At 64.3% G+C, this 24675-nt stretch overlaps 2 protein-coding genes across 4 annotated transcripts; one reads left to right on the plus strand and one right to left on the minus strand.

The window, feature by feature from the left end:
- The first annotated feature begins 1748 nt into the window (after positions 1-1748).
- Positions 1749-4649, plus strand: FGF22 (fibroblast growth factor 22). Its single transcript, XM_025366716.1, is given in 4 exon segments — positions 1749-1962; positions 4279-4382; positions 4454-4573; positions 4575-4649. Coding segments are annotated over 4 exon segments (513 nt in total).
- Positions 4650-8484: 3835 nt separating this feature from the next.
- Positions 8485-23667, minus strand: RNF126 (ring finger protein 126). 3 transcript variants are annotated; one of them, XM_025366692.1, is made up of 9 exons: positions 23401-23667; positions 13585-13643; positions 12999-13062; positions 12349-12512; positions 10696-10758; positions 10509-10578; positions 9800-9893; positions 9289-9404; positions 8485-9200 (listed from the first exon to the last, which is right to left on the minus strand). In XM_025366692.1, the coding sequence occupies exons 1-9, from the start codon at positions 23473-23475 to the stop codon at positions 9051-9053; spliced, it is 855 nt and encodes a 284-aa protein (XP_025222477.1). In that variant the 5' UTR covers positions 23476-23667; the 3' UTR covers positions 8485-9050. The 3 variants fall into 3 exon arrangements, with proteins under 3 accessions (XP_025222477.1, XP_025222476.1, XP_025222475.1); XM_025366691.1 differs by having other exon boundaries at positions 9804-9893; positions 12268-12512; XM_025366690.1 differs by having other exon boundaries at positions 12268-12512.
- Positions 23668-24675: the final 1008 nt, after the last annotated feature.

Below are 24675 nucleotides of genomic sequence, written 5' to 3' on the forward strand. Positions count from 1 at the left end.
ACCACTGCACTCCAGCCTGAACGACAGAGCTGAGACTCAATCTCAAAAATAAATTAATAAATACAATATTAATATTTTGCTTGCTTAAGTTTTACAAAGAGACAATATCACCATCAAAAGTGGGAAACCGTATGTCTGGCCGGGTGCGGTGGTATATGACTGAAGTTTCCGAGGTGTCATTAAAGAAACTCAGACGCCTGGGGTGGGGCCAGCCTCCCAGCTGTGTGTCCCATCCCCCATCCTTTGTCACAGGGCCTCAGACCACCCTTCTGCGGTGCGGAGCAGATACTCTAGGAAGGGAAGACCTGGGTTCCTGCTGGCGAGAAGTCGGAGGACATTTCTTCAGTGTCTGGTGCTGCGCCCTCTGCCCAGCGTGCTCCGTGGAGGGTCTCACTGTCTTCCTCCAGACGTCTCTTTACTGGCCTATTTGACAGAGGCGGAACCCAAGCTTGGGGAGGTGAAGCGAGGCTTGCAGGGCCCCTGGGGTGCTGGCCACAGGGCTCTAGTGTGGGAAGCTAGGCCAGGCTGGACCTCAGCCATGGGGACCCCTGGCCCCATCTCAGTAGCGGGCCCCTGAGACTGTAGCACCTGCTACACCCTCTGTGTGACCCACCTAAGCCAGGAACACAGGGTCAGGAGATGCCTGAGCCACCAGGAAGGCATCCCGGCGTCCAGCCGGACCGGTTATCCCTCCAGAGGGCTCCCTGGCTGGACAGGCCGGTCGCCATGTCTTCACCCTGGTGCTATTTAAAAGTGCGTGCCACCTGGGGCTGTGGCCACGGAACCAGGACAGGGCTGCTGGGAGCTGTGTCCCCACACCGGAGGTCGCTGCCCCTGTCAGGCCTCGGTTTCCCCACCTGTCAATGCCTTCACTTGGCTGTGAGTCTGCGAGGGTTACTGTGCTCACCTTTTGGGACCCAGGGCATGAGGCAGGCCAAGGAGGAGTGGGGGCCAGCCGCCTTGCTGGGTGGTTCCCCGTGGGACCTGGGGTGTGGCTCAAGGGAGAGCAGGTGTGGGTGTGAACGGGACCGCCCCATTCCTGCCGCCTTCGACGTGCCCCGCCGGCCGGCCACCCACAGGTCTACGTGGCTATCCTCCCTCCTGCCCAAACACACGTCCCCAGCTGTCACCTGCCCACCCACCCGCGCATCCCCACACCCTTGTGGGCCTGGCTTTCGGGAAATCACAATTTGGGGGGAGAGCAGTCCCACCAGGGCAGGCCCCGGAGCCCGGCTGGCGGAGCTGACGCACGCGGCAGGACCTCCCGTGTCCATCTCTGTGCCCCCGCATCTCCACCTCTGCCCGACTCTCTCTGTCTCACTCGTCTCTCCGTGTCTCTTGACTGCCACCGTCTCTCTGTCTCTGTCTCCCCCCGGGTCTCTGCGGCCCGCGTCTCACACTCCCGCCCCCGCAGCCCGAGGTCCTAGCCCGCCCGGGGACTCGGCTGACTCACCGACACGCCCCGCGAGACAAACACACGCGCGGAGGCCGAGCGCGGAGTCCTGCACGGCAGCGCCCCCGTGCACCTGACCCCCGCCCCCGAGACGCTCCCTTGGCCGGCGCCCTAGCCTGGCCCCACCCCCGAGGCACCCCATTGGCCGGCGCCCTAGCCTGGCCCCACCCCCGAGGCACCCCACTGGCCGACGCCCCCGGCCCCGCCCCCGAGGCGCCCCATTGGCCCCGCCGCGCGAAGGCAGCGCAGCGGACGCCCGGGAGCGAAGAGCGCGCGGCGAACCGGGCGCCGGGTCATGCGCCGCCGCCTGTGGCTGGGCCTGGCCTGGCTGCTGCTGGCGCGGGCGCCGGACGCCGCGGGAACCCCGAGTGCGCCGCAGAGAACGCGCAGCTACCCGCACCTGGAGGGCGACGTGCGGTGGCGGCGCCTTTTCTCTTCCACTCACTTCTTCCTGCGCGTGGACCCCGGCGGCCGCGTGCAGGGCACCCGCTGGCGCCACGGCCAGGACAGTGAGTGCGGGGCGGCGGGGCCCGGGCGGGGGGCGGCGAGTGATGGCACCGAGTGATGGCGGAGGCTCCTCTGTGCAGCCTCGGCCTCAGTTTCCTCCGACTGTGCGATGGGTGCAGCCCTCTTGCTGGGACGGTTGGACTGTTAAAACGAAGACTGCAGGGGGGGCCCGGCTCAGGGGCAGGGAAGGGTCGGTGTGGAACAGCCCTGTGGGTGGGGTCACCCATCTGCAGGTGGGAAACAGGCTCCAGAGGGGCTGGGGCAGGCCCAGCTGCATGGCGGAAGGAGGGGGTTGACCGCCGGACTCCTGACATCACAAAACCGAGTCAGGGCTGCCTGAGTCCGGGCCCCTCTGCTTCTTCCTAGACACCCCATCTGGCAGGTGAGGACAAGGAGGCACACAGAGGGAATGGGGCCTGCCCGGGGTCGCACTGACAGGGGTGGCAGAGCTGGGTCCCCACAGGGCCCAGGACCTCACGAAGCGGGCGTCTCCATCCCCAGGGCCTGCCCAGCACACAGTAGGCCCTCAGCGTTTGTGGAATGTCAGGAGCAAGAGGAGAGGCCGGGCACAGCAGGGGATGTGGGGGTAACCCGGAGGCCAGGGGAGTCGGTGTCCCCACCGGGCAGGGGGCGCTGGGGAGGGGGCCTGGGCTGCTGGCTGCCGCCTGAATCACTACCATTAGGGCAGATAATCACCCCTGCCCTTCCCAGCGCTTTCATCTGGGCGCCAAGGCCCTCATTAGGCCGCACGCGACGAGGGCGGACGGGGGACCGGCTGGGCCGGTCCCTCCATGGCGGGCATGGCCAGGCGGGGTGGCCTCAGGCCGGGGCAGAGGCCTGGCTCTGCTGCGTGACCTGGGACAGTCGCTACCTCTCTCTGAGCCTTGGTTTCCCCAGCTGGACAGCGATGGGGGTGAGGGCTAGCCGAGGGCTCTCCTGCCCTTCGTACATTCGCCGGTCACTAGTCGGGCACCTTGTGGGTACTGTGCTTGGCACGGGGGACCCAGTGGTGACAGAGATGCCCACACTCCCGGGGCTCCCAGAGCAGAGGCGCGCAGCAGTTAGACCCAGGAACAAGGGCCCAGGTGGGTGCGCAAGGGCCCAGTGAACAGCGGTGTTGGGAGACGTCTTGCCAGGGGAGGGGAGGCGCAGGGCGAGGAAGGGGCCAGGGGAGATGGTGACACAGACACCCCAGAACCACCGCCTCAAAGACGTTCCCGTGTGCCCTGGAAGGTCGGGCCTGGAGGCCGCCCCGAGGAGCTTATACTTTGACAGGGAGCTGGCCGGGCACACGGGGAACTGTGCAGCCGGCTGAGGAAGAGGCAGGCACCCAGGCTGGGGTCGGCAAGTGTGGGTGAGGAGTGGCGGCCGGGCCCAAGGTCCTTGCTGGACAAGACACTTTGGCTCAGGGTGGGGCAGGGTGAACCCTGGGCCACCCACAGAGGACGGGGTCCGCATCTGGCTCTGCCACTCCCTGGCCTCAGTTGGCCTCTCTGTGATGTGGGCTGCTGAGTGGGTTTGGTAGGACAGCTGGCATACAGTCGGCGCTCAAGCATGTCTGTGGTGTCCCACTCCAGGCCACTGCCAGTCTGGCCTCCAGTCCGGAGCTCTGAGTCCCAGTGACTGTGCGTGGGCTGAGCCGCTGAGCTGTGAGGGCCGGGGCTCCCTGGGGTGGTGCTTGTCGCTGGCTCACTTATGGTCAACAGCGGCCCGGACGGGCCCTGCCCGCTCTGACTCCCACATCCCAGGAACCCTCTGCCAACCTTCCTCGTGGTGTTCCTGCCCCTGGTGTCCCCCTGGGTGTCTGGGACCTCCCCCCCCAACACACACACGGATGCTGCCCTCGCGCTGGGTTGCAGGGACAGCGCTGACCTGGCCTGGTGGACTCTCCCATGGGTCCTCGTCGATCCCTGCGCTCCCTCCAGCACGAGGGGGCCGTCCTGCTTCTCGTTCCCTCTGCCTGCTCCTCGCTCCTCCTTCACATGCTGGGGGGCTGCTGGTGTCAGTCATGGCCTTGGGGGGATCCTGGGTGTCCATCGTGGTCCTGGGTGGGCTCCCAAGTGTCTGTCATGGTCAGGAGGGGACTTGTGGTCTGGGGCGGGGGGCTCCTGGTGTCTGTCGTGGTCCTGGGGGGGCTCCTGGTGTCTGTTGTGGTCGAGAGGGGACTCGTGGTCCTGGGGGGTCTTCCTGGTGTCTGTCGTGGTCCTGAGGGTCCTGCACGAAGCACGGTGGACAGCAGCGGTGCTGGGGGGTGAGCCAGTGCCAGCGTGAGTGGCTGTGAGCCAGCGAGGCCCTCCCCCAACCCCCGCCTCCCCCAGGCATCTTGGAGATCCGCTCTGTACACGTGGGCGTCGTGGTCATCAAAGCAGTGTCCTCAGGCTTCTACGTGGCCATGGACCGCCGGGGCCGCCTCTACGGGTCGGTGAGTGCCGGGCAGGGCCGGGCGGCACGGGCGGGGTGGGGGGGGTCGGCCGGCCTCACCCCCATCCGCAGCGGCTCTACACTGTGGACTGCAGGTTCCGGGAGCGCATCGAAGAGAACGGCCACAACACCTACGCCTCCCAGCGCTGGCTCCGCCACGGCCAGCCCATGTTCCTGGCACTGGACAGGAGGGGGGGGGCCCCGGCCAGGCGGCCGGACGCGGCGGTACCACCTGTCCGCCCACTTCCTGCCCGTCCTGGTCTCCTGAGGCCCCGAGAGGCCGGCGGCTCCCCAAGGTGCCCAGGCTGGTGGCGAGGGCCCAGCCATGCTTGTCCTTCCCCTTGCTGGCCCCGTAAGCGCTGAGTGCCCACGGCGTGCAGGCGCTGGGGACACAGCACAGGAGCCCCCCAGGGGGACCCCAGCCTGAGGGGACGGTGGCCACCAAGCAGGTCCAATCCTGAGTTGGCGACCTCGAGGACCCAACAGGGCACCTCCCGGGCTGAAGGACGCGGACGTCGAAAGGTTGAGGGGGATGTCCCAGGCAGGGCCCTGCAGAGGCAAGGGCTCAGGGTTGGGAGCACGCTGTGGGGCGGGCCAGGAGAGGAGAGGAGGGGAGGGGAGGGGGGGCGAGGAAGGAGCTGGGGGGACGGTGACAGACGCCGCAGAACACCAGCCTCGAAGTCGGTCCCGTCCCGGGAATCTGCAAATGCACTGCCTTGTGAGGACCAAAGCACCCGCAGGTGGGACAGAGATGGGGGAGCATCCGGGGTGGGGGGTCCAGGGCCCCAGTGACCTCACAGGGTCCTCACGACAGGAGGCGGGAGGGTGAGAGCCAGAGAGAGACGGGGACGGGCTGCACTGTGGAAGGGGAGGAAGGGCCCCAAGCTGAGGGATGCGGGATGTGGGTGCCTCCAGGTGCTGGGGAAGGCGGGAAACGGGTCCCCACTGGAGCCCCCGGGAGGGACCGGCCCTGCCCCACCTTGATACTAGCCTGGTGGGACCCATTTTGGACTCTGGCCTCCAGAACCGCCAGAAAATAAATGTCGTCTTTTAAGCCTTCACGTTTGTGGTCCTTCGTTACAGCAGATGTCGGAAAAATACGGTGTCTGAAACTGTTTTCATGACAAAATAAGCCTCAGTGCCCCTCACATCCCCCGGGAAGGGCAGAGGCTGACGCCTCAGTGCCCCTCAGATCCCCCGGGAAGGGCAGAGGCTGACGCCTCAGTGCCCCTCAGATCCCCCGGGAAGGGCAGAGGCTGACGCCTCAGTGCCCCTCACATCCCCCGGGAAGGGCAGAGGCTGAGGGCAGGAGCCGTGCTGGGTGCCGGGCAGGCCTGGGGCTTCATGCCGCTGTCCTGCGGGACGTGGGGAGGGCTGCTTGTCGGGGTGGGGGCGCGCCCAGCGCCCTCCTGACATCCTGAATCCGCTGGGACATCTGCCTGCAGCGCTGGGAGTCAAACTCCAGCCAGAGAAAAGGGCAGAGCCAAGAGCCCAGGTCCACCCCAGCCCCGCAGCCTCGAGCCAGGCAGCCACACCCTGGGCCCGTCTCCCCTTCTGTGTGTGGGTGACAGCACCAGAGCCCTGGTGAAAGGGACAGTCCCCAGGGACGGCCAGGGCTCCACCCCCAGCCGCCGCCTTCCACATAAACCCAGGAAAACTGGGCCGGGGCACTTGCTGGGAGGCGCTGAGCAGCCTGACAGGGAAAAGCCTTCTGGGAAGGGAGGGTCGTGCCCGGCCAGAGAGCCTCTGCACACCCTGCAGAGAAGGGGGCCCTGCCCCAGGGGACACCAGGCGGCCCCAGGGGACACTTTTGGCTGGCATGGAGCAGGTGAAGGCCAGAGCTGCACCCAGGATGACCCCAGGCTGTCAGCGTCGGGAGATCTGCACACATGGACCAGCTCAGAGGGCGCTGCCACTTGAGTTCTGTTGCCGGGTCCACGGCTGAAATAGAACTTGCTGGCACCCCACGCAGGAACCTACCGTGTGCGTCAGAGAAACAGGTCCGCAGGCCGGGCGCGGTGACTCACGCCTGTAATCCCAGCACTTTAGGAGGCCGAGGCAGGCAAGTCATGAGGTCAGGAGATCAAGACCGTCTGGATCAACATGGTGAAACCCCGTCTCTACTAAAACACAAAAAATTAGCTGGGTGTAGTGGCACATGCCTATAATTCCAGCTACTTGAGAGGCTGAGGCAGGGGAATCGCTTGAACCCAGGAGGCGGAGTGAGCTGAGGTCGTGCCACTGCACTCCAGCCTGCGCGACAGAGCGAGACTCCATCTCAAAAAAAAAAAAAAACAGGTCAGCAGTTGTTTCTAAAACGGAGCGTGAAATGAGCAGGCAGTCCAGCACGTCCCGGGGCAGCGAAATCCCAGTTCACACAGAGGCCTCAGCAGCTCATTCACAAGCCCAAGCCTGGGTGCCCCGGTGTCCTCAGGCAGCGAGGTGGGGGCTGCACAACAGAGAGAGGCGGCCTGGGGGCACAGAACCAGCCACTCTCCAGGAAATTGCCAGCAGTGAAAACCAGCCAACTCCAAACTGTTGCAAACTGTGCTTCCGCTTACGAAGCACTCCTGAGAGGCAGGGCGATGGGGAGAGGGCGTCCCACCTCCTGTCGTGCAGCAGGCTCCTGGGGCAGGGAGGGCACCAGGGCGGCCACTTCTCACCACTGTCTGATCTGTGAGCACTGCAGCCTCACAGCCCCCACCAGGGTGCCAGTGTCCTCAGGGCCCAGCGCCCCTGAGGCTCATGCCTGAGTGGGGCGACCTGATCGGTCCTGCTCCTCCGGCCACCCCAGCCACCCCACAGGAGGGAATTCCCAGCCTCACAGGCAGGCACACACCCGGCAGCATCTCTGACAACAGCCGTCCAGTTCGAGTCCCCAGGCCTCGCAACCGCAAGCCTCACCTGCCCAGCCCTCCCCTCCAGCTCCAACTCCACTCCCAAGGACCAGCACGGACACACAGAACCCAAGCGTCGTCCCGCTGAACGCCTCCTGACTCAAAACTCCATCTTCCAACACGAAAACGGCGCGAGGCTCCGCCTTTGCAACAGGAAAACGGCTCGGCCAGGGGACTGTGACCCAGAGCAGGCGGCCTGGCCTGTCGCGCAGACTTGGGGCCTAAAACACAGTTGTTCTCTTAGTCTGGAGATCAAGGACAATGCAAGGTGACTTCCCCACCTCGGTGGCCTCCATGCAACCTCGTCTTCGGGTGCTGGGTACGTTACCTCGTGAGGTGCCGAGTCCGCGGGTCCCGGAGTTGGGATGTGCACACCCTCAGGGTTGGCACTCTGCCCTGGCGGCCACAGCCATGAAGTCCCAACGCTTCTCTAGGCTCCACGACCCCAGAGGGTGGCCACCAGGAGGGCTCACCACGGCGTTGCGGTAGCAGAAGTCCAGCAAGTGCCCTGGGCACGGTCAGAACAGGTGGGATCCGAGTTACCTGGCCAAGGGGGCTGACGCAGACACATCGCGGGACACGGTGAAGAGGGCAGTGTGGAGCGGAGCATAGGGCGGGAGTCTTTGGAGAACAGGTGGGGGCGTGGGGCACGCACCTCCCGCTCGCAGGAGCCGTCCGCAGTGGAAGGACACGGGTGGTCCTGCTGGACTCCTCTCCGTTATCCGTCTCCATCGTCTGAGTCTTTGGTCTCAGGGTTGTGGATCCTCAGCAACTGAGACGAACCCACCGTCCTGGCCCCCAGCCCACACGTCCCCAGGCCTTGCCCCAGCTGGCTGCACCCCAGGCCAGGCATCCAGCCACCTTGAGGAGTGGGGTCTGGCTCCTCAGAGGGGCCAGGAACCCGCGTGGCTGCGGTGGAAGCCTGAGGTGCGACCGAGGGTGAGGTGGAGGTGCTGGGCCCTGGGGCTTTAACACTGGTGTTTCTGGTTTTATATTTCACGACCCGGTATCACCGCCACCCTACCTCGCCAGCAGCCCTCCTGGGCTTAACCTCGGGAGAGCGGGCTTGCTAGTAGGTCCTGGGCGCCAGGCCCTGCAGGAGGCACAGGCCCCTGGAGACAGGACCGGGCTGTGCGGAGCCCAGCCAGCCTCCCAGCTTGGCCCTTTCCCGACACATGGGCGCAGAAGGAAAGCCACAGCACCGGCTTCTCTTTGTAAGTAGTGTATTTTAAATAGCTTTCAAGATACACATATTTTTTCCTTTAAAAAAGTCTGTTGGAGCAATTTTGTTCTTGAATTTTGCTGGTCATCCTCATGGTCCCGAGCCCCCGAGCTCCGGGTCGTGGAGGCGGCCGAGGAGAGGCCGGGGGCCCACGTGGCCTGTCCTGGCGGCACCTGCAGCACTGTGGGGCAGCTGCGCCCCGTCTTTTGCCACAAATCATGCATGGCCGCCGTGTGAGCTAAAACGTCCATTTATTTCAAAGCAGTAATAATTTAAAATTATAAAAATCTTTCCACCGCTGAACGTTTAGAGGGTGAGGTTAGACAGAGGACGGGGAGGCTGGGGACGCCCCAGCGGGGACCATGTGGCCCACGCCTTCCCGAGCCAGGGGGCCAGTGGGCCGGGCCCGGATCCTGCCCTGGAACAGGCGGGACCTGCAGCGCTGACCAGCCAAGTGTGGCCCGCCGGGGCACCAGTCCGTGGGTGCCGTGTGGCGCCGGCTGCGGGTGGGTGGGAAAGGACCCGTGCTTTCCCGGCGGCCGACGCGGGCTCACGAGTTGCCTGTGGCGTTCTCGTTGCTGGGCGAGCTGGAGGAGGAGGAGGACGACGAGGAGGAGAAGCTCACCCCAGTGAGGCCCGGGGGGTTCGTGGCCGTGTTCTGTCCCGTGAGGCTTTTTCGGCAGACGGGGCAGCTGTCGTGCTTTGTGGGGACAGAGGCGGGGACGGGAGAAGGGGCAAGTTAGAGGCGGGAGGGCCGCGGTCGGGGGGCGGGTGGGCAGGGCACTCACCTGCTCCAGCCAGGGCACGATGCAGCCGTCGTGGAACAGGTGGTTGCAGGGCAGCTGCCGCACACGCTCACCCAGCGCGTAGTCGTCCTTGCACACAGGGCACTCGAGCCCGGAGCCTGCGGGAGTGTGTGGCTGCGGTCACAGGGGGCACAGGGGGCCTGCCGAGCCTTCAAGGGCGGACTTCTCCACTGCCTCAGTCAGAGGCCACCCATGAGCCCAGTGAAGGGAGAAAAGCCATGTGTGTGCCCCCACGGGCCGCCAGAGGGAACCTGGACAGAACCCTCTCCTCCCAGCCGACCTTCAGGAAAATGCCGGAGGCCGGGCGCAGTGGCTCAAGCCTGTCATCCTAGCACTTTGGGGAATCAAGGTAGGAGGATCACCTGAGGTCAGGAGTTCGAGACCTGCCTGGCCAATATGGTGAAACCCTGTCTCTACTGAAAATACAAGTATTAGCCGGGCAAGGTGGCGAGTGCCTGTAATCCTGGCTACTTGGGAGGCTGAGCTCTCATACCTACGTGCTCCTCGGTGACGGGGACGGTGGGGAGGGCCTGGATTTTCTCTTTATCTGCCGGTGGGGGGCCCGTGTTTTCAAACTGATTGAGGAGCTGAAAGACAAGAGGCGAGAGTGCCGGGAGCTCCTCGGGGGCCCGGCCCGGGGCTCTGAAACGCGAGGCTGCAGGACCTGCAAAAGCACCGAGGCCGCATTTGTCCTGGGCCCTGGCCCCTTGGAGCCCGCCCCGGGTTGGAGGTCACTGCGGAGCCCACGTGGCCCCCCGCTCCTGGGTCCCCTGACGGCAGAATGGGGTGGGCCGCGCTCCGGCTTGTGGGCTGCTGTGAGGGTCAGGTCCTGCCAGTGACAAAATACTCCAAGGGCTCCCAGCAAGGCTGAGATGGGCAGTGCCTGGAAGCAGGTCGGGGCGCGACCTCTCGGGAGAGGGACCGCGTGGCCTCCCGAGCACGGGACTGTGGCTGCGGGTGAACCCTCCGCGCGGTTCCGCTACAACGTTCCGCGTGAACACAGGAGAACCCCCAAGGGTGCCAAGACTCAGAAATGGCAGGAGGAAGGCCGGACCTGCCCCGTGCCCGCCAGAGCGCAGAGGCTGCGCCCGCATCCCCCTTGACCTTTGTGGGCTTCCTGGGTCTGGGCAGTGGGGCAGCTCCCAGGGACGGGCAGCCCAGCCCACCCCCAGCAGGCACTCGGGGCCGTGGCCACGCTGTACCTGTGTGATGATGGCGTCCAGGCCGTTGGCCCCCCAGGCGTAGTCCATAGGGTTTGAGTGCAGGACTCCCCTGGAGGTGGAAGGTGGGGTTCGAGTGGCTGATGGGCAGCTGGGGCATGTGCGTCTGCCCACCCCACTCACCAGGGACCCAGGCTGGGGATGGGGACAGACACCCCCACCTACTCACCAGGGACCCAGGCTGGGGATGGTGGCAGGCGTGATGATGCCATTGACAAGCTGCTGGATGATCCTGGAACAGAGGGGGCCAGTCATGGGGTGAGGCCGCCCCACGCACAGGGAGGCGCCAGGCCTGCCCAGGTCCGTGGTGAGCACCAAGGGCAGGACCAGCATCAGCTTCTAAATTAGCTTCTATTTGTTTACTTTACTATGAACCAGGGTCTCATTCTGATGCCCAAGCAAGAGAGCAGAGGCTCGATCTTGGCTCACTGCAGCACTGACCTGCTGGGCTTAGGTGATCCTCCCGCCTCAGCCTCCCAAGCAGCTGGGTCCACAGGAGAGCTCCACCACTCTCAGCTATTTTTTTTTTTTTTTTTTAAGATGGAGTTTTGCTCTTGTTGCCCAGGCTGGAGGGCAGTGGCGCAATTTTGGCTCATTACAACCTCTGCCTCCCGCGTTCAAGTGATTCTCCTGCCTCAGCCTCCTGAGTAGCTGAGATTACAGGCATGCGCCACTGCACCCGGCTAATTTTTGTATTCTTAGTAGAGATGGAGTTTCATCATATTGATCAGACTGGTCTCAAACTCCTGACCTCAGTGATCTGCCTGCTCAGCCTCCCAAAGTGCTGGGCTTACAGGTGTGAGCCACCACGCCCGGCCTCGACTAGTTTTTTTTTTTTCTTTTGAGACGGAGTCTCGCTCTGTCGCCCAGGCTGGAGTGCAGTGGCGCGATCTGGGCTCACTGCAAGCTCCGCCTCCCAGGTTCACGCCATTCTCCTGCCTCAGCCTCCCGAGTAGCTGGAACTACAGGCGCCGCCACCTCGCCCGGCTAGGTTTTTGTATTTTTAGTAGAGACGGGGTTTCACCGTGTTACCCAGGATGGTCTCGATCTCCTGACCTTGTGATCCGCCCGTCTCGGCCTCCCAAAGTGCTGGGATTACAGGCTTGAGCCACCGCGCCCGGCCTAGTTTTTTAAAATTAGAGACGGGACCTCCCTATGTTGCTCAGGCTGATCTTAAACTCCTGTCCTCAAGGATCCTCCCTCCTCGGCCTCCCAGCGCACTGGGACTACAGCACTGAGCCACCGTGCGGCGAAATCAGCCACTTTGAACGATGATATTTCCAGCAGGGGAGACACACAACCATAGAAGGATCAACCGCCAGGAGAGGGGAGGCCCGGGCTCTGCTCCACCAGCAGCGGGGCGCAGTGAAGGCTCGCCCAGGCTCTGGTCCGGGCCCAAGGGCAGGACGGTGTTTGATGATACGCATGTGAACAGCAGTCCCCAGAGTACGTGGGCCTGGCAGGCGCGCTGCGCCCCGCTCTGTGGTCAATGCACACGCCCTAGACCAGCACACTTCTGTCTCTGAAGGGCTGTGTGGGGCCCCCACTCCCAGTGGGTCACAGACCGAGGCTCTCAGAGAGTGTGGGGGTCACGGGGCTGGAGCACCTGGCCAGGTGGCCTCTCCAGAGAGCCTTTGGATGACGCCACACTTCCGTGGAACACGTGCTGCTGAATTCTAAGCACCAGAACTTCCGACCTCACGGCGTGGGGCCCTCGCGGCCACCCCCGGGGCCCCCTCACCCTTCCAGCGTGGGGACGCCTTCGTGCCGGCCGGTGGCCCGCCGCGTGGTGAGGCGGGCGCGGGGCTGCCGGGCGCCGTACCGGTGCCGGGACGGATGGTCTCTCTCCCGCCGGCTCTCAGGGTCCCTGCCTTCGTCAGCCTGCGCCCCAGGAGGGAACGTGGGGATCTCAAAGCTGTCATCGAAGATGCCGAAAGCAAACTGTCCGTAGCCCTGCGGCAGCGTGAACAGGTGCTGATCCACGTGCTGAGGAGAGGAGGGGGCGTGACCTCGGGGCTCAGGCCGGTGCAGGGGAGAGGAGGGGGCGTGACCTTGGGGCTCAGGCCGGTGCAGGGGAGAGGAGGGGGCGCGTGACCTCAGGGCTCAGGCCGGTGCAGGGGAGAGGAGGGGGCGTGACCGCGGGGCTCAGGCCGGTGCAGTCTGCCGGGAGCACTAGGGCACAAAGACAAAAGAGAAAGCAAGACGGGCCCTGCTGGGTGCTGGGTGGGAGGGAGGCGGGAATTGGGCAGAGCCTGCCTGGCTGGTGTGAGCCGCCTTGACGAAGTCTCACTTTCATCAGCCCCAACTGAGCAGCGTGGGCCACCCCAAGACCCAGCCCGGGCCCCTGGAGGGATGAATGTCCTCTGCCGTGTGGGCAGGGAGAGCCCAGGGAGGCAAGGTGGGGACAGGCTGGTGTTCGGGGCCCCGAGCAAGGCCGACAGGATCAGGAAGCACGAGGGGTGGGCGACTCACCTCCAATGGTGGCCGGCTCTGATCCGTGGGGGCTGTGGAGGGGGCTGAACCATTTTCTGTGCTCCTGGGAAGACAGTGAGTGTCAGCAGCGCTGGCTGCCCCGTGTCCCCATGCGCCAGGCGCTCCCTCCCCTCAAAAGCCTGTGTTGGGAGAGTGGCACTGTCCTCAGCACTGCTTCCCACCTGCCACCGCCCCAGCATTTGGCACCATAACCTGCCGCTTCTTCCCTCGCCAGTAAACCACAGGTTTCTCTGGAAACCAGTGCAGACACCAACAACCTCCTGAGCGTGAGGATGTGGGTGGGGCCCCCGTGGCCCCTTCCCCGGAGGGCCTGGGTCACCAGATCAGTCGCCAAGGCTGAGGGAGGTGAGCGGCTGCACAGGTCGCCAGCACTCCCCTCCGGCCCGGCCCTCACAGAAGGGAATGGCACGCTGCTGCCTGCACAGAGGAAAGGGCTCCCAGAGCCACGGACGCCAGGGCCTGCCAGCCACACACTCGGGGGGCTGGACGCCAGCACAGCCCCCACCCCTATGGCAGCTGAGACCCGGCAGGCTCTCCCAGCCTCTTGAACAGGGGGCTGCATTACCTGGTCTCTTCCGGAAGCTCCTCGATGAAACCAGACTCGCATCTTGGACAGATATAATCCTGTAGGAGAAAACAGGAGGCCGGGTCACGGCGACGCCTGGCATGACCTGCAAAAACCCCTCAGGGGTGAGGACAGAGGGGCTCCGGACCCAGTGGTCTCTGGCTGGCCAGGGTGGCTCCCAACCTGTGGTCCTGGAGGGCAGCCGAGGGGACCTGGCCTCTGCCGGCCACCTGCTGACCCTTTGGTGGTTCCCGGCGATCTGATGCCCCACCATGACGGGCATCACCAGCGCCTGGGCACCTACTCACACAGGTGGCACCACTCGGAGGGGTGCCCCGATATCCCTCTTCCAGAATGCTCTGGCAGCCCTGCACACAGCTCGTTCCCCTGGCTGGGGGCAGGCCACGTCCACACTGGCCACACCCCTGCAAGACCTCATTCCCAGGTCCCCCTAGAGCCAAGGACAATGCGAGGCCAACACGGTGATGTCCCAGAGGAGAAATGAGGACCCTGCCAGGGGACAGCCGCGTGTGAGCCCCAAACCCATGTTCACGGTTCCCCAGCACCAGCCTCAAGCCACAGCCATGCCAAGGGTGGATGCCATCCCCTGTGGACCTCACACTGCAAAGGGATCCCCAGGGCTGGAAGGGCCTGCTGGAGGCACTGGCTCATGGGGCAGACCCCTCATGGACGGCTGGGCCCCTGGTGATGGTGGAGCGGGCCGAGCATTCGTGGGGCCTGGGCTGAAAAGCGTGTGGTGCCTCCTGGCCTCACGAGGAGCTGGGCAGATGCCGATGCAAGCTTCTCGCACAGTATGCAGAACTGGAAACCGGAAGCCAAATCAACCTCTCTCTAAACGACCCCGCGGGCTCAAGTACTCCACCGCAGCGACGTGAAAACGGCCTCACACGGCACGTGTCATCACGGAAAGGGCTCACACAGGGGTCCCGAGATCACCGCCAGGTAACACCGACAAAAACAGGGAGACGAGGCTCCCACGGTCCATGGGGTACTGCTGTGAGGGGAGCCAAGGCAGACCCCAGGCTCTGGGGACGCAGGTTCCCCAGGGGCTGTACAGTCCCAGCGGGGCGGGGCTGTGGTCCCCTCTCCAGCAAGCAAGATCCCGGCCTCACCCGCTGACTCTGGGGAGAAACGGGGGTCTGGCGGGCAGTGCTCGAGGGGAGGGCCGACAGCTGGGTCCCTGCCCACACCACACGGTGCTCGCCTCAGCTGCTCCTGCCACTGAAGCACATGCTGGGCGGGGAGGGACTAAGGCCAGGGCGAGTGAAGGATGCCAGATGCACGCGAACTCACCGTGAGGGCAGAGTAAAGACACACCATCTACAAATATAAAAAAAGTGCTGCCGGCTCCTGGTGAGGCCGGCAAGCAACACACGCTTTTCAGCCCAGGCCCCACGAATGCTCGGCACACTCCGCCATCACCAGGGCGCGGTGGCTCAGGCCTGTAATCCCGGCACTACGGGAGGCCGAGGCGGGCGGATCACCTGAGATCAGGAGTTGGAGACCAGCCTGGCCAACATGGTGAAACCCTGTCTCTACTAAAAATACAAAAATAGGCCAGCGGGCGCCTGTAGTCCCAGCTACTGGGGAGGCTGAGGCAGGAGAATGGCGTGAACCTGGGAGGCAGAGCTTGCAGTGAGCCGAGATCGTGGCCACTGCACTCCAGCCTGGGCAACAGAGCCAGACTCCGTCTCAAAAAAAAAAAAAAAAAAAATTGCTGGCCGGGGTGGTGTCTCCCACCTGTAATCCTGGCACTTTGGGAGGCTGAGTGGATTACCTGGAGGGAGGGGGCCAGGTCGTAGGTTGAGGGGGAGCCCATCTGGGGGACTTCTGGGTGATTTGGGTGGATCACCTGAGGCCAGGAGTTCAAGACCAGCGTAGCCAACATGGAGAAACCCCGCCTCTACTAAAAATACAAAAATTAGCCACGTGTGGTGGCGGGCACCTGTAATGCCAGCTACTCCGGAGGCTGAAACAGGAGAATTGCTTCAACCCGGGAGGCAGAGGCTGCAGTGAGCCAAGATTGCGCCATTGCACTCCAGCCTGGGCGACAGAACGAGACTTCATCTCAGAAAAAAAAAAAAAAAAAAGAAAAAAGAAAAAGAAAAAGAAAAGACAGCCCAGGCCAGGTGCAGCTCATGCCTGTGATTCCAGCACTTTGGGAGGCCAAGGTGGGCGGATCACTTGAGGCCAGGAGCTTGAGACCAGCCTGGCCAACGTGGCCAAACCCCATCTCTACAAAACCAAATTAGCTGGGTGTGCTGGGGCAGGTCTGTAGCTGCAGCTACTAGGGAGGGGGAGGCAGGCAGCAGGGGGAGGCAGGAGGCAGGATGGCTGGAGTCCAGGAGGTCGAGACTGCAGTGAGCTGTGGTCCCACCACGGCACTAGCCTGAGTGACAGAGCCAGACCCTGTCTCTAAAAAAAAAGAAAGGGAAAGAGAAACAGATAACCCAGCCGAAAACGGGCAAAGGACCGGCACAGGACACGCCTCCAAACCGCGCACCGGGAAACGCAGCCCGCCAGCCCCGGCGAGACGCCACTTCCCGGGGCCGGCGAGGACGAGATGCGAGACCCCATCCAGGCCTGCTGGGAGCCCAGAAGCCCCCCAGATGGAACGACCCCACGACCTGCGAACAGTCCCCTCACTCCAGGCACACACCCGAGAGAAACGAAGACACCTGCCCACACACGTTCACGGGGCCAGAACGAGCAGGTGAGTGTCCACCGTCGTCGCCGGCAGGTGGGAGCAGCTCCAGTGCCCACCGGAACCTCAGAGCACGACTCAACCACGGAAAGGAGCGAGGCCCAGACCAGGCCACGGGGGTGGGGATGCATCTTGAGGACATGATGTCCAGTGAGAGACGCCAGACACAGAAGGCCACACAGCGTGTGATCCCATGTCTGTGAAATGTCCAGGACAGGCCGAGCCACAGAGACAGTTACTGGCGCCTGGCGGAGGGGACGGGCAGTGACGGCTGACGGGGACGAGGTGGGTTTCTTTTTGAGGCCGTGAGAATGCTCTGGAATTAGACTGTGGTGGTGGTTGCACAACTTTATGAACATACCACAAACGCTTCACCGGGTGGGTTGTGTGGTGTGTGAAAACACTTGAGATAAAGCTATTAAAATACATGGGCCAGGCGACTGTGGTCCCAGCTGCTCGGGAGGCTGAGGTGGCAGGATCTCTTGAACCCGGGAGGTGGAGGCTGCAGTCAGCCAAGATTGTAGCAACAAAGTGAGGCAGCGTCTCAAAAAAAAGGGGGGGCTGGGTGTGGTGGCTCACACCTGTAATCCTAGCACTTTGGGAGGCCAAAGTGGGCAGATCACTTGAGGTTAGGAGTTTGAGACCAGCCGGGCCAACATGGTGAAACCCCGTCTCTACTGAAAATACAGAAACTAGCCGGGCGTGGTGGTGGCACCGGTAATCCCAGCTGCTCGGGGGCTGGCACAGCGCTCAGCCGCTCTGGTCCCAATGTGCCCAGCTCAGCCCCTCTGCATCACCTGGCTCTCTATCGGGCTCCCGGGTTCCCATCTCAGTCCAGGGCACAACGCACGGAAAGTTCCCGCCACCCACACTGCGGGCTCACGACAGCCCAACCCGGCCACACACACGCTCGTCTGCCCCAGCCCTGGCCTCCTCCTGGCCCCCGCTGTCCTGCCCGTAGCGGCCGTGGGACCTGGTGCCACAGCACCGTCCAGAACCCTCTCCCTGCAGCACCCACTCAGGAGTCGGGGCCTGTGCCCGTCGGCCCTGCTGCTGGAATGCCCACCCCAGGCGGTTCAAAGGTCACCTCTCTGCTCCAAGCCTCCGCCCTGTCATGGAGGACTCACTCGTATCTGAAATCCGGCCGCCAAGGGCTGTGACCCAGCTCCTGGGTGTTGTCAGGGCTCTGGGCTGTCCCTCAGGCCCCTGGCCAGCCCCTCCAGGGCCACCAAAGGCCGCAACCGAGGCTCGGGTCACGAAGGCAAGTCACAGGTTGATCCCAGATATCCAGGGTAGAGGCCGAGCCTCTACTCTCAGGTGGTGGGAGGGGCTGGACCTGGGGGTCTCCAGCCACCCTCCTCCTCCAACGGCACAGCCGAGAGGTCGCTTGATCTCATGTTAAATCGGAGCAGCCACAGGTAGAAACGCCTGGGCAAGGGGGCCTGGTGGAGGAGCTGCCCCACCTTCTCCGGGGGCGGCACGCACTGGGGGCCCCCACAGAGGCCCCACTGGAGCCTCCGGTCCTAGCAGAGGACGGTGAATCCGCTCACCTCTCCCTCGGAGGACAGGTGCAGGAGGTAAGATCACTACCCCCCCCACCCCCGTCATCACCATAGCAACAGCTGGCCAGGCAGCAAGGGCGGCGGGAGCCTGCCGGTGCCAGGCCCCACCCGTGCACCCCGAGGGGTGCGATGGCTTCATCCCTGGGTGGGACCTGGCAGGGCAGCGGGGGCCCTTCATCCACAGGGCCTGCATAGGGCCCATGTCCTGAGGGCCCAGGGCCAGGCGTGTGGAGGGGAGTGGGCTGGGGACCTGCAGGCCCCAGAGGACTGACTGCCTGGAGACAGTGACTCGGCCCCTATGGGCGGCAGGGCCCTCAAGGAGCTGTGTGCATCAGGAGACCCAGGGAGGAAGACAGCGCAGCCCTCCGCCCCGGTGGGAGCCCCCATGTGGGGCAGGGCCCTCAGTGAGCTGTGCACATCAGGAGACCCAGGGAGGAAGACGGCGCGGCCCTCGGCCTCAGTGGGAGTCCCGTGCAGGCTACTGTTTTCCTAAAGGATGCCCAAAGCTTCCCGGCTCATCCACGGTGTGTGGGCCCCACAGCCCCAGAGGCACGGACACGTGTGGCGCCTGCACCCCTTTCTTCCCGCCCTCAGCAGCTGCCACCACATCCCACATTCACACTGTCTGTCCCTGGGCCCCACGCACCACGCACTCCCGGGACAAGCTGGGCGGACAAGGCGTGAGCGAAGCCGCTGCCTAGACCCGCTGGGGCCCCGCCTCACACCCTAGCGGGTGCCTCGGCCCAGACCCCGAACTCTGCCTTCTCCTTCCCAGGTGGCTTCAGGCACCGCCACTAGGGACCGGAACCCCACACGTGCCCGTCCGTGCCGGTGCCAGGGGTGCTGCAGCTCTCCTGAGGCTCGGGAAGGTCCTCGTGGTGGCAGAGTTCTGAGTGGGAGGAAATTCAGCACCAGCAGCTGCCTGAGGCAGACCCCTGCACCAGCCGGCCGGACAGAGAGGTCAGCCGACACCCACAGGTTCCCTGGGTATTGCTGGTGCCCGATCACAACGCCAGGCTCCATGTTCACAGGGTGCTGCAGGGAGCCAGTTCCAGAGAACCCAGCTGTGCGGAGTCGTTTCAGGGTGCTGGCCGGACGCTCGCGAGGCAGGGCGGGCTGTTACTGTCGCAGCATCTGGCACAACCGCAGACACAGAGCAAGCAGCGGCCAGAGACAGACGCCACACAGCCCCGGAAGACTCAGGTCCGGCCTGCTGGGGAGGCCAGAGACAGATGCTGCACAGCCCGGGAAGACTCAGGTCTGGGCTGCTCAGGAGGCCTGGGAGGGCCAGGCCGCTGCAGGGACGAGGAGAAGACAGGGTAGGCTGGGGGGCAGCTGGGGAGACTTCCTGCCCGGCACCATCGGTGACACTGGCCACAGCAGCCCTCACTTTCCCGGTGGCTCCCCGCCCACGCCGCCTCTTCCCCACCCTGGGCAGCAGGGTCCAGCACCCCCACTGTCTTCTCACCACTCGGGGACACTGCAGAGGCCCTCAGGCGTGGGGGGCTCAGCAGGCAGAGCTGAGACCACCCTAGGAACCACCCAGAGACAGGGAGCTCAGGGACAGGGACGGCACCCAGGGCCACCTCCCTGCGCCCGCCTGGCTCCCGGGGGCTCAGTGCCCTCAGCAGGTCCCTGCCCACCGGATGTTCTCGCCCACACCCTACAGTCACAGCACCGCACTCAGCACCTCCTCGGCAGGGTCGAGTCTGGGTCTGAGCAGCCGCCTGCGGCCTGAGCTCCAGCTGGCCTGTCTGGTTCCTGCCACCACACGCCCCACTCCGGCTGACGCTTCCTTTCCTTAGACACCCAGACGCTCTCGTCACTGTCTCTTTTTTTCTTTTTTTTTTCTCCCCGAAGGAGTCTTGCTCTGTCGCCCAAGCTGGAGTGCAGTGGCACGATCTCAGCTCACTACATCCTCCGCCTTCCAGGTTCAAGCAATTCTCCTGTCTCAGCCTCCTGAGTAGCTAGGATTACAGGTGCCCGCCACCACACCCAGCCAATTTTTTGTATTTGTATTTTTATTTTTTTGAGACAGAGTCTCACTCTGTCGCCCAGGCTGGAGTACAGTGGTGCAATCTCGGCTCACTGCAAGCTCCACCTCCAGGGTTCACACCACTCTCCCGCCTCAGCCTCCCGAGTAGCTGGGACTACAGGCGCCCGCCACCACGCCTGGCTAATTTTTTTTATTTTTAGTAGAGACGGGGTTTCACCGTGTTAGCCAGGATGGTCTCGATCTCCTGACCTCGTGATCCGCCCGTCTCGGCCTCCCAAAGTGCTGGGATGACAGGCGTGAGCCACCGCGCCCGGCCAATTTTTTGTATTTTTAGTAGAGACGGGGTTTCACCGTGTTAGCCAGGATTTTCTCGATCTCCTGACCTCATGATCCGCCCATCTCGGCCTCCCAAAGTGCTAGGATTACAGGCGTGAGCCACCGCGCCCAGCCAGTTTTTTGTATTTTTAGTAGGGATGGGGTTTCACCATATTGGCCAAGGCTGATATCAACTCCTGACCTCAGGTGATCCGTCCACCTCAGCCTCCCGAAGCACCAGGACCACAGGCGTGAGCCACGCGCCCGGCCTCGTCACCGCCTTTCGTGGGGGCAACTGTCGCCCCTGTGCTGTCGCCTGAGCCTCCGACTGCGAGTGTGGCTCCCCGCTCGGGGCACCCTCACAAGTCACCAGGAGAGCAGCCAGGTGCCGGCCACTCTGCACACACGTGCCCACCGGATGCCATGGGGAGCGAGTCGTACCACCAAACCCACGTCGCAGGTGAGGAGACTGAGGCCCAGGCTGCCCAGCGGAGAGCGGCCCAGCCGCGTGGGGCCTCAGCCTGATCCCAGAGTCCAGGAAGGCAACGGAGGCCTGGAACAGCCCAGCTGCCTGGGGGAAGCCCTCGTGGGCAGGCACACAGCCCACGGCAGCCAGGCAGCCAGTCTCCTCTGCGTCAGAGGCAGGCAGGAGTGTCCTGACAGCCAGCCCAGGTGTCTTAGCAGCAGCACCGCCGCCTCAGACTCAGCTGCCGCGCAAGCTCCCCATCGGCAGAGACGCCGTTTCGAGAGCGCTGGCCGTGGCTGGGGACTTTCCCCATTACCAGATTCGGAGCAGCCTTCCCTCCTTCCCGCCCCAGAACCAGGTGTGCCCATTTCCCAGCACAGAAAACTCGTTTTTGAGACAGCGTCTTGCTCGTCACCCAGGCTGGAGTGCAGTGGCACCATCACGGCTCACCGCAGCCTCCACCTGCCAGGCTCAAGCGCTCCTCCCACCGCAGCCCCCGCCCGGAGCTGGGACTCCAGGCGCGCAGCAACACACCCCACTAATTGTTTCAGTAGAGACAGGGTCTCGCCACGCACAAAGAAGTTCTGACGCTACAACGCTGTCTACGGGCGCCTTGTTGCATCCTGCTCCAAAGGCACAAGCAGGTGCCCTCTGGATCACCTGTGGGGTGGAGACAGGCAGTCCTGTGGCAGCCCTCCCTGTAGTTATTTGCTCTTAAGGAATTTACCAACGTCCATGATTAAATATTTGTCAATCACTGTTCCATGCTGGCTCCCTGGCCAGCCTGTAAAGTCTGTGAGGGCAAAGACCACAACTACCTGTCACCACTGAGATCCTGTGACCACAGGAAAGCCTCGCCAGGCCCAGTGACAGTCAGAGGTCAGGGTCCTCCCTGTCCAAGGCCACCAGTCCTGTGCAGGCTCCAGGAGCAGCTAAGTGTGCAGCCAGGTCAGGGCAGCGTCGGCCCCCCCGCCACAGCCACCACTTCGGGCTTCCCGGGGGCCTCCCAGGGCCTGTCCCACGGCTCACAGCGGCTGCGAGGGGCTGCCCTGCAACTCACCCAGGCAGGCAGGCTGTCAGGCAACCAGCCCCTCCTGTCACGGCCAGTGGGGACAGGAAGCGGGAAGAAGCAGGAGCGAGACCCCTGGGAGACAGAGGAGCAAGGCAAGGCTCAGTCTCAGCCCCAGAGCCTTCACCCCACATCCGAGATTTCACTTTATTCGTTCCTCCTGCGGGGGAGGGGAAACCCGTTGGCTTCAGTAGAGAGGAAACCACACCTCTCTCTCCACTTCTGGGCCTGGCACCGCTGTCCTGCCATGCCCCACTCTAGCACTCGTTCCTCCTCTGTGACCCCAGCCAGGCGGCTTCTCCCAACTCCCTCCAGCCCCTTCCTGGGTCTCTGCACTGCTTGTTGGGGGCTTGGGCTCCCCTTAGGGGTCAAAGCGTAGCAACAGCCAGGCGGCAACGCACACAGAGAGCACAGTAAATCCTCAATGCCTGCAGTCTCTCCCCCTGGGCACAGGGTGGGGAGTCCAGACCCCTCTACCTCCTGCAGCTGCCCCCCTCAAGCTCGTCAAGCGGCTCCGGACTAAGCCAGCTCTGCCCCTTTCCTGCTGAGCCACCACAGGCCTCAGTTTCCCCATCTATCAAGCAGGCGTGGCTCGACTAAATCACCACTTCCCACGTCAGCCTGGGGAAGGGGAACACGGGTTAAAAATGCAGACCACCGCCGGCCACGGTGGCTCACACCTGTAATCCCAGCGCTTTGGGAAGCTGAGGCAGGAGGATCGCTTGAACCCAGGAGTTCAAGACCAGCCTGGGCAACACAGGGAGACCCTGTTCCTAAAAATAATATTAAAAATACAGACTGCTGAGCCCATTCCACACCGACTGACTCCGAAACCCTGGAAAAGGGGCCTGGAAATAGCACGTCCGACCAGCACAGCTCCCACCTCCCCCAAGGTGACATCAGGGCCGCGTGGGGAACCTTGCCCTGAACGAGCAGGAAGTAGCACTCGGAACGCCCAGGCCCAGGGTCCTCCCGGGCGAGGGGTGGCTGTAAACACCTCGAGGAGGAGTGGGCTGCCCGGCCAAGCCCCGGGAGGGGAAGAACGCAGGCTCCGGTCACAAAGCCCCGCCGGCGGGCCGCGCTCGGACCCCGGGACGGTGCCTGGAGCCTCCCGGGCCTGGGCCTGCCTCCAGGGCGGCGGCCAGGGCTCCACAAGGCGAACCTGCAGCGAGGCGCCGGCGCCCCAGACCACGCGCTCGGCGGGGGTCCCCTGGCGTTATTCTCGGGGTCCGAGCCCCGCCATCCCCTCCTCCAGGCCCCGCCAGGCCTGGCCCCTGCCCTGCGCCGCGCCACCGAGCAATACCCTCTCTCTGCTCGCCAGGCCTCAGTTTCTCCGTTTGCAAAACCAGGCTCACCGGACTCGGAGGTCCCACCTGGGATCCTCGCGGCCTCTCGGGTCGGGAACGCCGCGGATGTGGGGTCACCCAGCCGCGATCCCGCTGCGCCGCTCCGGCCAGGCCCCGCCTCCCGCCCAGGCCTCAGTTTCCCGCATGTGCAGGACGGGGTTCGCGCCCGCACCGCCCGGGTTCCCCGCGGATCCAGCCTGGGCCGGCGCTGCCCCGAGCCTCAGTTTCCCTATCTTGGCCAGCTCGCGCAAGCGACCCCCACCCCGGCCCAGGCCTCGGCCTTGCCTCAGGCCTGTGGCACAGACCCTGTCGCCCGTCGCCCTGGCCCGGGCCTCACCGGCAGGCGCGGGACGATCTCCACGGAGCAGCAGTGGCAGAAGTACCGTCCGGGCTGCGGCGACGCCTCGGCCATGGCCGCCGCCGCCTACTCCGCGCCGCCCGCCCCCCGCGCGGCGCCCGCCGCCGGCCGTTTGCTGCTCCCTCGCCGGCCGACGCGCCCGCGCACGCTCACGCACGGCACGCACGGCACGCGGGGCGGAGCGCGGACGCGGGAGCGGCGCAGGCTGCGCACTCGGCGGGCCGCGGCCGGGGCGACGGTGGCCGCTGAGAGACAAAATAGGCCCGGCCGTTGGGCGGGGCTCCGAGCGGGGGCGGGGTTCCAGCGGGGGTGGGGCTTCCGACGGGGGCGGGGCCAAGTCCAGGCGGCGGAAGAGACGAGGAGCGGGGCCTGCGCGAGGTGGAGCCCAGGCCCTCCTCGTCTCCCAAAGCTGCCAGGGTCCTCGTGTCCCTCAGTGCTTCCCTACCTCATCGCCTCCCCTCATGGTGCTTCAGCCCACTGTCCCCACTGTTCCTGGGGCTCGCCAGGCGCCCTCTCCCCGCCCCCTCCCGGTGCAGCGCTCCCCCAACCCCCACGTGGCTTTCTTCCAGGTCTTTGCTCAAATGTCAGCTTACAAGGGCTCCTCTGCTGCCCTCCTGCCCCGTGGCACCGTCAGGTCAGCTGCGCAGCGAAGGGATTGTTGGACCCACAGCAGCGCCTGACACACAGCAGGCATTCCCTCAGCGCTGTGGAATACAGGCAGACGGGGGCTCAGGGCGCTGCCTGGGCCTGGCTGGGACCCGTGGGGTCAGATAGAGGCTGAGGTCCGTGGCTTGTGGCCCTGTTTCCAAGATGCTCCGGAGGCTGACGGCCCAGGAGCCTCCCGGGTGCGGACAGGGCAGGAAACCTAACCCCCACTTCCAAATTTAATCAGTAGACACGGTATCAACACCCAGCGCAGGCCAGGATCATTTGTGAGGTTCGTTCTGGCCCAATCATGCATGTATTTCTTTTTTTTTTTTTTTTAGACAGAGTCTGACTCTGTCACCCAGGCTGGAGTGCAATGGCACAGTCTCAGCTCACTGCAACCTCCACCTCCTGGGTTCGAGCGATTCTCCCGCCTCACCCTCCCGAGTAGCTGGGACTAAAGGTGCATGCCATCACACCGGCTAATTTTTGTATTTTTAGTAGAAACGGGGTTTCACTATATTTAGCCAGGCTGGTCTCGAACTCCTGACGTCGTGATCCGCCCACCTCGGCCTCCCAAAGTGCTGGGATTACAGGCGTGAGCCACCG

Source organism: Theropithecus gelada, chromosome 19 (assembly GCF_003255815.1).
Source record: "Theropithecus gelada isolate Dixy chromosome 19, Tgel_1.0, whole genome shotgun sequence".
Taxonomy (NCBI): domain Eukaryota; kingdom Metazoa; phylum Chordata; class Mammalia; order Primates; family Cercopithecidae; genus Theropithecus; species Theropithecus gelada.